Raw genomic sequence first — 11,724 nt, 5'->3', positions numbered from 1 at the left:
CAGAGAGGGGATTTTGAGAGCGTTTCACAAGCCCTGCAGCTGTGAGCCGGTTGCAGCATGAGGAAAAGCCCTCCATCACCCCAATGTACAGGAAAGAGAAGGTAAGGTGACTCTCCAGGTGGCTTTTAGAGATGGTGCACTCAGTGAAGAGCCCCAGGCCAGAAAAATCTGTTCTTCTCCATGTTGACACTGCTTTCACTGCTGGGAAAGGAAGGGCTTGAGGACAGCAGTCCCTGCAAGCGCTGCAGACCCGTGCAGAGGCTGAGCTGTGGGAGGGCAGCAAGGCTCAAGGGGGCTGCTGACCCCACATCAGCCACGGATGCCTTCCCTGCTGTGCCGTCCCAAGTTTCTCTGGGGGAGGATCCCGACCCTTCCCATCTCCTCACCCACTCCCCAAGTCCCTGAAAGGAATATCAAAACAGCGAAGCCCACAGAGCTGCTGTGCCCTCTGGTTCCTATGCCAATGTAAGCATCTTGCAACCCCCGCTCCACTGGGTAGGTGCAAAACGAGGGCCAGTCAGAGCATGCCATGGGAGAATCCATCCAACCACCTGGAAAATAGCACAAAACTGGAGTACTTTAGACATGTTACAGCAAATAAATAGCTCCAGGAAAAGAACAACAAAAAAAGCTCAAGCTTGTGCTTGTAGAGACAGTAAACCACCATATTTCAGCAGTCATGGCAGGTATTTCTGACTGGAAATTGTATATTGGATGATGACCAGCCCTCGGCATTTGACAAGGGGCTGTTAATGCCTCTTGAACAGTAAGTCACATCTCTTCCTATCAATAATCTTATTACAATATCTGTAGAAATGTCCAATGTTAAAATCCCACTTTACTACTATAATAATGGATCTAATTTGTAAAGACATATAAAGTGAGGCCATAACTGTACTGGATGGAGATATATGTGATCTCACTACATCTATATCATTTCCTGATGGCTTTACCCACATATTTTGAATGGGAGAAGGATTAAAAGCAATCCCACTTGCAAGATTTTTGAGATTGGGAACAGATTCTGGAAAGGAGATCAACATGATCGCAGAAATGCAGTAATCGTTATAAAAAGACCAGCCTCGACTTCATGTTTATGCATATAAACATGTAGGTGTTTATCTGTGATTTGCTCCATTCAGGCCCTTTCCAGTTGCCAGGAAAGCCTTGCTTTCCAGCTGCACAATCAGTATTATCACTATGTGCTATTTTTGGCTACCGACTACATTTCCAGTAACGTCATCCTTCCCAAGCCAACACTGGTATGAAGGGCTGAAACTCTTCTTTCCACTCCTCTGTCATTTGCTGCTGCTCCCATCTGCTCGGTGGCACTGCCTGCTCAGTCCTCACTGCAGAGGGATCTCCAGACGCTTTCCCCTGATCCCTTTCATTTTCTTGAGCAAGTGCCTTTCCAACCGAAGCTTCATTTGGGAGGCTTCATGTTGGCATCCAGAGTACATGTCCCAGATATGTCCAGCCCCACCTTCTGATCCTAGTGCAGAGGAGCTGCCGGTAAGTAATCTCTTGATGGGCGTTAGAGTCCTTTTGTTCAATGCCCGGAGCTTTTCACAAATGGGTTGGTTTTAAGGGCATATAATTTCCTGGTTAGCATTTTGGTAGGTTTCCAGCTCTTGTCAAAATATGTTAACACTGGATTTCTGCCTGAGAAGAAAATGCATCATTTTTTTTTCTGACACAGTGTAGCTTTGATTTCCATAAGTCTAGTAAATATTGTAAATGCCACTTCATTTTTAAGGTCTTCCTTGTCTAGGTGCTATCCAACCAGCTAGTTGTTTAATGTTTTTCTCTTCTGATGTGATGTAAGTGTTAGCTGCTTGGAAAAGCTCATATGGACAACAGCTGCACTTGGAGCTATAAATCTCTTCAAATATAAGGTTCAGTTTTCTTGACTGTGCCACAGGAGGAGCCCTCCCAGCTAAAGCTATAACCACTGCTAGTCTGAGCTGAGCATCTTCTGCTGTGTCTCCCTAAACCTGTTTCATTTTACACAGAGTAATTAAATATTCATTGTGCTACAAAGTGTGTCCGTGTGGCTATCACAGAGTGATTAGGGTACTCACCTGGTAGATGAGAGACCCTGTTCCCTGTGACTGCTCCAATGAATATTTGAGTATTTCATATGAAGTATTCACTGGAGCAAGGATAGGAGCAGTCTTCTCCCACCCCCCAGGGAGCACCCAAATACCAGGCTGTAAAGTCATTCTTTCATTCTTTCTTTCTTTAGTTCAATGAAAATTTAATTATTCGAGGCCAAACAAGATGGCTTCAGTAGCAGAGACTGAGATTGCCTGCTCCCATGTGTGCACCATAGCTCTGATGATGAGGGCGTGCATATTAAAGATGTGTGTTCATACTCCTTTGGGCTTAGAAAGAAGTTGAATCCAGGTTTCCCATACCCTGGATGGATATTCCAGCTTCTGAGCTGCTGAATGAAAAATGCACACTGTCCCGGGTCACGAGACAGAGGTGGTATGGATGCTTGCATGCCCCAAGCTCAGAGAAAGCATCCTTATCAGTGATAAATTAAGCTGAAATCTGATTTATAAATCCCTCAGGAGAAGGTATCAAAGCTGAAGACGTTCTTCACTCCATGACAGTTCCTGTTGCCTATGTTATGTGCCTTTCTGAGATTATCCAGAAAGTGGTGTGTAGGGAAACCTACTTATCCTCTGTACTCTGGGGTCTGACACCCCCAGACTGTAGTTGATGGGACTTAATCCTGCCTCTGCAGCCCAAGGAGTGGTTGTGTGAAATGGTGAGTGTGGGGAAAACATCCAAAGAGAAAAGATGTAGAGCAAGGGATTTGAATCTAAAAATGGGCAAAAGTAGCAGGCACTGAGGAGTAGAAAGATTAAAGCAGGAAGAAAAACACGGAGGAATGCAATCACTGAGTGGGGAAATGACACATGAGGGACAAAAAAAGGAGCAGGGACAGTGACCAGAAGGAGCAAACAAACCATCTAAGAAATAATACCCTTTTTACCTAGCAGAGGAACAGAGGGAAGGGGGAGAAAGGGGTAGAGAAGATTACTTTGATCTTAAAGTAAAAATAAAATACGGAGGAACTCTGCAACCCACTTAGGTCTTTGAAAAGTAGAAAATCTGCCATCTGCTCTCCACTTTCAGAGGACAGTGGGTGTCTCTGAACCAAGATGCTTTGGATTCACTTTGAGGACTTTTTGGACTGTGGGAGCATTCCTACGCAGAAGAGGGACTTGTTACTATTATTGCAGTTCTGTTTCTTGTCACTTGGCAGTCTGATTCTGATAGCAAAGACTGAGTGTATCTTCCAAGCAAAAACCAGAGCAACAACATAACTATGATATCGAAGTGCAAACAAATTACCTTCTCGTACCTATCAGGATAGTGACCAAACCCAAGACTGCTGCATAGTCTCAGATGTTGAAATGGCAACACTGCATTCAGAGTGGAGCTGCTTAGCTCAGAAGAAGATTTCAAAGGTGCTCCCAATGATATGGTTCATACATTTCATACCACATTTATGTCCATCTACCCCAGGGCTGTTGGGCAGCCACCTTCAGTAACTGTTCACTCCAATTTAGAGAAATCCTTTCTGAACAGTTTGCTGCCCGTTACTTTAACCAACCTTTTTCCTGAGAAGACAGCTTTAGAGTACTGAAGATCTATGGCAATGAAGGAATATCCATATTGTCTTGCTATAAATATTACAGTGGTCTGACTATAAATGTCAAAACAGATGTGTTTCGTATCATGTCCTTCAAGGGACATGGTAACAAAGCCACAACCTTACAGCTTCACCCAGATGCATTACTCCAGTTTGAATAGCCATGTGTTTTGTGTTTCGATCAACTCTTTAGACAGATGACAGTAGCTATCCTCCTTCAATACTGAGGAAAAGGCCACCTGTGGACCAAGCTGTGGGGGAAAAGCGGAAAGCAGAGAGAAGGGTTCGATTTCGTGAGCCAGAAGAAGTCATTGAACATGGTACGCTCAAGCTATTAAGCCTTTTGGCATGACCTTTCTAGCTTTTTAACATTCACCCTGTCTGTCCACATCAGCATCCCCCTCTGATAATGTTATTTGTGATTTAGAGCTCAGTATGGAGCAGAGGGCGGACAATTTTTGCTCTGTGCCCTGCAGAATTGTATCTGGTCCATTTGCCTGCCTGCCCTGGGAGGAGACAGGCTCCTGCATCACGTTAGAGCAGCCTCAGGGCTGTTCTTGTGGTGAACTCCTGAGTCAGCCCCCCCAGGGATCATTGTAGACCATGGGTTTGGCTGAGCCCCAGGTCTACCCCAGAACAGCGCTCCCACTCATAGAAAAGGATCTCAGACCAAATTTAAACACGCTTATGTCATTCTGGGTAACTAGGATGTAATGGCGGGGAGGGAGCCAGCCCTTTCATGTTTCTGAGCAGCATGTGTGCCACAGGAAACCATGATAAAGGTCTGAGTCTGGCTGGCCCACTGGGCTTAAAAGCAATCAGGATGTAACCATTTCTGCCAACGAGGGCACCCAAGGAATGACACAGCTAACATACCCTCTGGTCTTTCATTCATGAGCCAAAACAATAGCTTGCAGGTAGGTCGATTGGGAGTGACCTTAAGCAGAGGTCTAGCACAAGGATCCACTTTGCACTTCTGCATGTGCTATATACAATTCATAACCAAATAAGAGCTGTTGCTTCATTCTGACTTTCACAAACTGACCCAACTAAGAAAAACCGTATTTATTGATAGGGAACTAAAATTGTATGGGTTTGATACGTCAGTCAGTAAAAACGCGGATGACAGAATGGTAAAATTTCTATGTATGTCAGCCACCTGTTTGGACTGCTACTCAGCTTCTATAAACAAGGGTTGGCATCCACTACTGTGTTTGTACACAGCCCTTGCATTGGTTTTGCAATAGATTGTTTCTGGTGCCTCCTAATGCAGGAGTGAAAAGCTGTTTCTTGATGAGGTTGTTGGCACAGCCCAGGCTTTCACATCAAAACTGAACTCCTGGCAACACTCAGTGTCGGCCCTAAATTCCCCAAAGTTCATCTGACTGCTCAAGAGCAGGATTTTGACGAGATATAATACCTCCTTCGGCTCCCTGCCAGAGTCCATGCCCCCACATCAGCATTGGTAATCCTGCAGTCAGTCCAGCTGGGGGACCTGGTTCATCTCTCACCGGCTCTGAATTCAGCATAGCCATGCTTGAGCTCCAGGGAGCTGCAAGGACAGAGAGAACTCTGACTCTTTTCAGTGAAGACATGAGAAATGTCCCAACCCATAATTAGTATTCTGTGTTGCAAACAGTCTGTGATTTAGACGATTTGCTGTTTGTCCATGCAATGTTATTAATGTAGAGGCTGGTAAGATAAAGGTTGCTGGCGCCACTGAAATGATTCCATTCTCTGGTTTTTTCATCCTGGATTGCATCTGGGTCCTGGCTGCCAAGTGGAGGCAGTTCCAGGATATTGTTGGATGAAAGATGCATCTGACAGTGGGCTTTGCTTTCTTAACTTTCATTCTTCTCTCAACCTGCTGGTCTGTCTCCTTTCCCTTCTACAAATGATGTGGAATAGAAAGGTCTTTTCTATGAGAGCTGACTCCTGACCTCCCTGCAACAGCAGCAATCTCTGTCTCTGAAATCCCCCAAACAATATTTTTTTCTCACTTTTCTGAAGTGCACCTACATCATGTTTGCATGGGGTGGGTAGATTCTCATCTGGCATAAATCTGTACAGACAAAAGTGGTGTAAGATGTAGCCCAGCGTCTATAAGGCACAGGCAATTTCAGAGACACCGCTTGGTGCTTGCTTTCCTATTCATCTGCTGCAAAGAGGCCATTCCAGGCACGTAAGAACATTTTCATTCTGTTTTCTAGCCATTTCCTGCTGTGACTACGTAGTGGGTAAGTCGAAGTTTCACTTTATAATGTGAATAATAACTGTGAGCCATCCATGGCACTAACCTAAGTTTGCTTTGCGACTGCTGAGATGCACTGTGCAAATATATCCTCCATATACAAGGCATTTTGTACTGTCAGTGGTTGTTGCTTTTTCTTCTCAGCATATGAAGCACAAGGTGTTGATGAGGTCTGGTGCAGTATTTTAAACAAGACATCTAGTAAGACAAATAGTGGAAACAAAAATGAAATCCCTGAAGCTATTTTTAATTTAAATATAATTAATATATTTTATGGCAATAGAATAGGTACAGGTTTTTCACTAAGATATGCAGGGAAAGCACCCCAAGCGAAACAATAGTTCTCCCTGCTGACTTTCATATGTGGGGAAGAGACAATTCATTTATATGCTGGCAGCAGGGTAGAAATAATAAAAATAATCCGTTTTTTCTTTTCTGTTTGCAAGAATGTTCAAGGCCAGCCAGCCTCACAGACCCTCAAGCAAATGTGTGTATCTGAATGTTCTTACAATAGTGATACTTTCTAGAGGCCGTGGCCAACATCCAGACTCTGCTGTATGCAATGCAGTAAGGGGAGAGGGGTACATATATACACGTATGTATACACACACACACAGAGCCATAATGTTGGGAAGCCAAAAGGCCTCCCAAGCAAATGTCCCCACATTCCCTAGCTGTTGCTATTGCCCAGGAAGAGGGGTTGTATGCTCATGCCAACGGCAGCATCAGCTAAGGCAGTTATTGAGCTAGGAACAAAGTACTATAGCCAGGGAAGAGCCAGGTGGAAAAGGAAAGACCAAATATCCCTCAGGTGACAGTGGAAATGTGTATCCAAGGCAGGAACTGAAACAAAATCTCCTGTATCCTGGTCCAATGTTTTTCTCAGATGAGTTGCCTTTTTCTTAGACTAGGCACATGCTTAGGGCTGAGTGTGCTGTTCCCACAAGCAATTTAACTAACAAATGTAAGCATTAATTTTCTATTTGTAATCTAGAAAAGAGCAAACTTAAATTTAAGCACATAATTGTTGTGATGTGCTGAAGCTGCTGTGGGCATAGCTCATCACTATTTTGTGGGTTGTGGGTTCCACATTATTTTTTTTCTGTTCCTGAACATACTCCCTAACTGAGAGGATACAAGGAAAAGCCAAGTTTGCATTTGAGATCACCCAGAAATTTCACACGGAAAGTAACTTTCCCAAGATTGAAATAGGTTATAACCACTTCATAGAAAAGGGCTGATGTGAAAGGCTGTTTAGTTTTCACGGAAAAGTTTCACTGTTACCAGGCGTGCTCATCAGCCCGGCCCCACGCTTTGAAAGGCAGGTGGTCACCCAGCTGAGAACTCTATCATGTGGTGTGGGAGATCACACAAGGGAAATACCAACTTCCAAATCACAGATCTCTGCAAAAGCAGGAAGTGGTAATTCCCTGGCTAAATACCTTCGTATAAACCATTCATAGAATAATGCCAAATAAACAAATTTATAAAAATTGAAGTCTGCTGATGGATAATTTGCAAACAAAAAGAAGGGCTAAATTCAAATGAATAAATTATTTGCTGCAAATAATTCACTCAGATCTATTATGGGACATTGATTTGGTTTCTGGTTAGCTATAAAATGACTGCCTATTAACATTTTACCTTTTCCCCATACACTTTTTGATACATTATTATGTGTTTCTTGCTTGGTTTTATGACTTTTACCTTCCTCTCTGTACATCTGTATGACAGTTTAATTGACTGGTGTGTATTCCAGGGCTCGTAGTAGAAGCTAATTTAAATACGTTACAGCTAATGTTGGCCCTTTACCCATAATAATACACACCACATTTTTATCTCCTTATTGATTATGTGCATATGGCAGGAAAATAGCTGCACACTACGGGTTTTTATTCAGGCATGAATTTGGCTTTACGCTGCATTTTTAATACTCAAAGTGCTTTATAAAATAATACTGATTGTGCAATGGCCATGCAGTCAAACAGAGCAGCCAGATCTGAATCAAACTGGATGCCCAAGGCCCATGGATGGATGCACACATGCAAGGGCTGGGGCACGGATGTCAGCAAGCTATATGTAGCCCATCAATTTCCACATGTGTACTGTGCCTGACCTATGGCACTTTAAACATACTTGAACTATATTTTAAAGGCTAGAAAAATGTTTACAGTGTTCTGCTTAAGAGCAAGTGTAAAGGGTGTTCCAGTGTAATTAGCACACCTAGCACTTAGAGAGACGTTAAACCTGCTCGAGTTTTCTAAATATGCCTCTCGGTTAATGGAGCCACGTTTCGGTTCTTACTGTAATTAGCAGGAGCCCCAAACAAGCCGAGTTACCAGGGAAAAGGACAGAAATCTAGATCTTCTCTCTTTAACGGAATATTTGTGAGCATTAAATAATTAGATGAGGTAGCTTAATATTCTCCTAGTATTTCACTTAACATTTAGCGTAAAGGTATAAAAAATAATTGCTGGAGAGAAACTTGAGATCATGCATTAGCTATGGTAATCCTGTTCTTACTGTATATAATTAAACTCTTTAAACGCTCCATTAGATTAGATCTTTTATACTCACCACCCTCCATCAGGAGGTGTGACTCACTATCACTTACCTGATGCCTACGGAAGTACTCACAACCAGAGTTCTGTGTACCCTGCTGTTCCCAGAAAAGTGGGACAAAGGCATCAGCAGGGGGTCAAATTTGGGAAGTGTTTAAGATGACACTAAAATAATGCTGCTTTCTTTTTTCTCCTCATCACCATTCAGTAGATGACAGGTCATCATCTGGATTGCCTGTGCTCCTGTGGCTCTCATTTTGTGCAGTGCTGATCCTCGCTGTGAGTCTCTACTACACCAGCATGAAGCAAGATGTCAAGGTCCTGGAGGAATTTCAATCTCGACTTGTTATTTTCTTTCTTCAGATAAGACACGTTGCTCAGAAATGCTGGACTTGGTTTATGAGGCAGTAGCAATGTCCTCCAGCCTGACGGACATCTCAGAGCACTGCTGACCAGCGCGTGATAGCGCAAAGCTCCCAGTCTACTCCAGCCACGTGCAGGGAACACGTAAGCATCCACCTCAAAGAGCAAGAAAACCATCCCTGTTGTGCACTGTCCAGCAGCCACCTGTTCTCCTTTCTTTTTTCTTCTTTATTTTTTTCACATGAGGGGGTGGTAGTAGTAGCACCTGGAGGTCTGTCGTGGTTTAACCCCATCTGGCAACTAAGCACTACGCAGCCACTCACTCTCTCCCCCCGGTGGGATGGGGGAGAGAATTGGAAGAGTAAAAGTAAGAAAACTCGTGGGTTGAGATAAAGACAGTTTAACAGGTAAACAAAAGCCATGCATGCAAGCAAAGTAAAGCAAGGAATTCATTCAGTATTTCCCATCGGCAGGCAGGGGTTCGGCCATCTCCAGGAAAGCAGGGTTCCATCACACATAATGGTTACTTGGGAAGACAAACACCATCACTCCAAACTTCCCCCCCTTCCTTCTGCTTCTCCCAGCTTTATATGCTGAGCACGATGTCATATGGTATGGAATATCCCTTTGGTCAGCTGGGGTCAGCTGTCCCAGCTCTGTCCCCTCCCAACTTCTTGTGCACCCCCAGCCTACTCGCTGGTGGGGTGGTGTGAGAAGCAGAAGAGGCCTTGACTCTGTATAAGCACTGCCCAGCAATAGTGAAAACACCCCTGTATTATCAACACTGTTTCCAGTACAAATCCAGAACATAGCCCCATACTAGCTACTATAAAGAAAATTAACTCTATTCCAGCCAAAACCAGCACAAGGTCCCACCAAACTCATGCTCCATCATCCTGAACAGCAAACAAAATCTGAATTTTGCCCTGAAAGGGCTCATAAACCGCTGATAAGAGGAGCAGAAGTAGAGACAGAAATACATTGACCTGTGCAGGCAGCAGCAAGCTCTGAATAAAAGTTTCCTGAGTCTCAAGTCAAGGCTTTAAATACCAAACCATCTTTCTCCTCAAGTCTACTAAGAGCTATTCTGCAAAAATTAAAATAAAGCTGAGCTATTGCACAAACACTGCTCTGGTGGCCAAAGGCTTGGCAAGCTGCTATATTTATACACCTGAAATGATTATTAGTAAAATCCTGGCAAACAGCGTTCTTGTTTCCCTTTATGCATTTTTTTCCTCCATGGGCAAAAGCTGTTTCTTAATGTTTCACTTGACTTGCAGGTGTGAAAAAGAACATGAAAACTCATTTAAGCAGTAAATAGTTTATTTGCCTAACATAATAAATAGCAGCATTGAAACCCAGGCTAATTATCAAATCAGTAGTTTAATCCTCTGGGTTTGATTCAGTCCATAAACCCCACAAGCTGAGCTTATAAGATTTATGATTGTGCTTCTATTCAGTCAGCGGTTATGCTTTTATGCCTGAGTGTTCAAGGCCTTATATAATGGTAATATGGACTGTTTATGAAGGCATGGGAGGCAAAACCCCTTTATCCCTCCATTGTCCCACCATAATATGCACTTCTCTGAAAGGAATCCTTTTAATGGAGATCATGCAATAAATGTGGAACGCTGCTCTGGGTGTCCGAGAGGAGAACAATTGAGTGCAAGCTTATGAGCTTCAGCTATGTTTTCTTCCTAGACAAAACCAGCAAAACCAGCTTTTTAGGTCTTAGATTCTTGTCAAGTAGCACCTGATGTGTGCTTGGGTTTATTTGGTATGATAAGACTGACATCAGCACCTGTAAGAGCTGAAGGAAAAAGAAAAGAAAAAAAAAAGAGAAAGAAAACACTGCAAAGAAGATGGAAGAGTTGCCTGCAAGACCTTGGCTCGAATTCCACTGCCATTGTACCCACAAAAAAGAAAAAATGGTGCTTTGTTTTTAATTGATTTTTTTTTAAAAAAGAGGGCCATACCTCTCTGGCCCAACAACCTTCTTCCAAGCAGCCCAAGGACGTTAACCAGGCAGAGGATAAATAGAAACACATTATGCAGCCTTCTCTCAAGAGGAGAGTGGACAGCAACTTGACCTGAGAATGAGTCAAAAAAATTTCAGTCCAAGACAGAAAGAAGTGACTTCGGTGGCTATTCTTATGCTCCTCCTAAGATGTCAAAGGCCACAGCAGTTGCATTCAACACGCTGCCGGTCTGGGAAGCAGAGGTTGCTGCCGGAGGAGTGTTTAGCTCAGGGGCTCTTTGTGCAAACCGCTCGGGTACCCCAGATCAGAGGGTAAGTTTCTCTGCTGCTTCCCTTCCCTCTCCCCTGCCTCAACCCTGCTGTTTAGGTAATAAAGAAGGTTTTAAACTTGTGTGCTGGTGAATGTCTGATGAAAATGTTTGGATTGGTACATGCATTGGGCAAGTGGGTCATTACAAGTTCTGTATTCTTTTTTTAATGTTTATGATCTTTTCAATGTTCATGTTGAAACTCTTTGGCAAATCAGTGGCATTCCTTTTTTGGCTCTGGACTGACACGTCCACCCCAGCACATAGCAACTGGCCCCTTCAAAACAGGAGCCTTTTCTGAAGGGGTGATTCCCTCACAGCAAGTCATGGCACATTGCAACAAGAAAGCAAAGCCTGCACTGAAAGGAGCTGAACAATCTCAAATGCAGTGGAGTGAACTCTTCCAGTATGTTAGCAACCTGGTTTCTGTAACTTTAAAACAAGCCAAAGGGTTAAGGTAAAACAGGAACTCCCCTTAGGACTGTGAGGGAAGATGTGGAGGCGGTGTGAAATCCATATGTGTGCTCACCTCCCTGCACGGAGGAAATGGGCATGGGACCACCTTTCCCCCAGGTCTGCTTTAAATGGAAAACAGC

At 43.6% G+C, this 11,724-nt stretch overlaps 1 protein-coding gene across 3 annotated transcripts; it reads left to right on the top strand.

Moving 5' to 3' along the window:
* Window positions 1–1,289: 1,289 nt before the first annotated feature.
* On the top strand, window positions 1,290–11,211 carry C7H14orf180 (chromosome 7 C14orf180 homolog). 3 transcript variants are annotated; one of them, XM_059819551.1, is made up of 5 exons: window positions 1,428–1,512; window positions 3,861–3,987; window positions 5,878–5,904; window positions 8,688–8,758; window positions 8,843–11,211. In XM_059819551.1, exons 1-5 carry the CDS (start codon window positions 1,459–1,461, stop codon window positions 8,888–8,890), a joined length of 327 nt encoding a protein of 108 aa, XP_059675534.1. In that variant the 5' UTR covers window positions 1,428–1,458; the 3' UTR covers window positions 8,891–11,211. The 3 variants fall into 3 exon arrangements, with proteins under 3 accessions (XP_009817134.1, XP_059675534.1, XP_059675533.1); XM_009818832.2 differs by having other exon boundaries at window positions 1,290–1,512; window positions 8,688–11,211; XM_059819550.1 differs by having other exon boundaries at window positions 8,691–11,211.
* The last annotated feature ends 513 nt before the right edge of the window (window positions 11,212–11,724 follow it).

This window comes from Gavia stellata, chromosome 7, assembly GCF_030936135.1.
Source record: "Gavia stellata isolate bGavSte3 chromosome 7, bGavSte3.hap2, whole genome shotgun sequence".
NCBI classification, from domain to species: Eukaryota; Metazoa; Chordata; class Aves; order Gaviiformes; family Gaviidae; genus Gavia; species Gavia stellata.
This window is presented reverse-complemented; position numbering and strand designations above follow the sequence as displayed.

Excerpts from the sequence above, each read along its gene's own strand:
- C7H14orf180 (XM_009818832.2), top strand. The coding sequence starts at position 1,459 with ATGTCCCAGATATGTCCAGCCCCACCTTCTGATCCTAGTGCAGAGGAG. Across the intron at positions 1,513-3,860 it reads CTAGTGCAGAGGAGCTGCCG|ACAGATGACAGTAGCTATCC; the intron begins GTAAGTAATCTC and ends TCAACTCTTTAG. Across the intron at positions 5,905-8,687 it reads CTGCTGTGACTACGTAGTGG|TAGATGACAGGTCATCATCT; the intron begins GTAAGTCGAAGT and ends ATCACCATTCAG.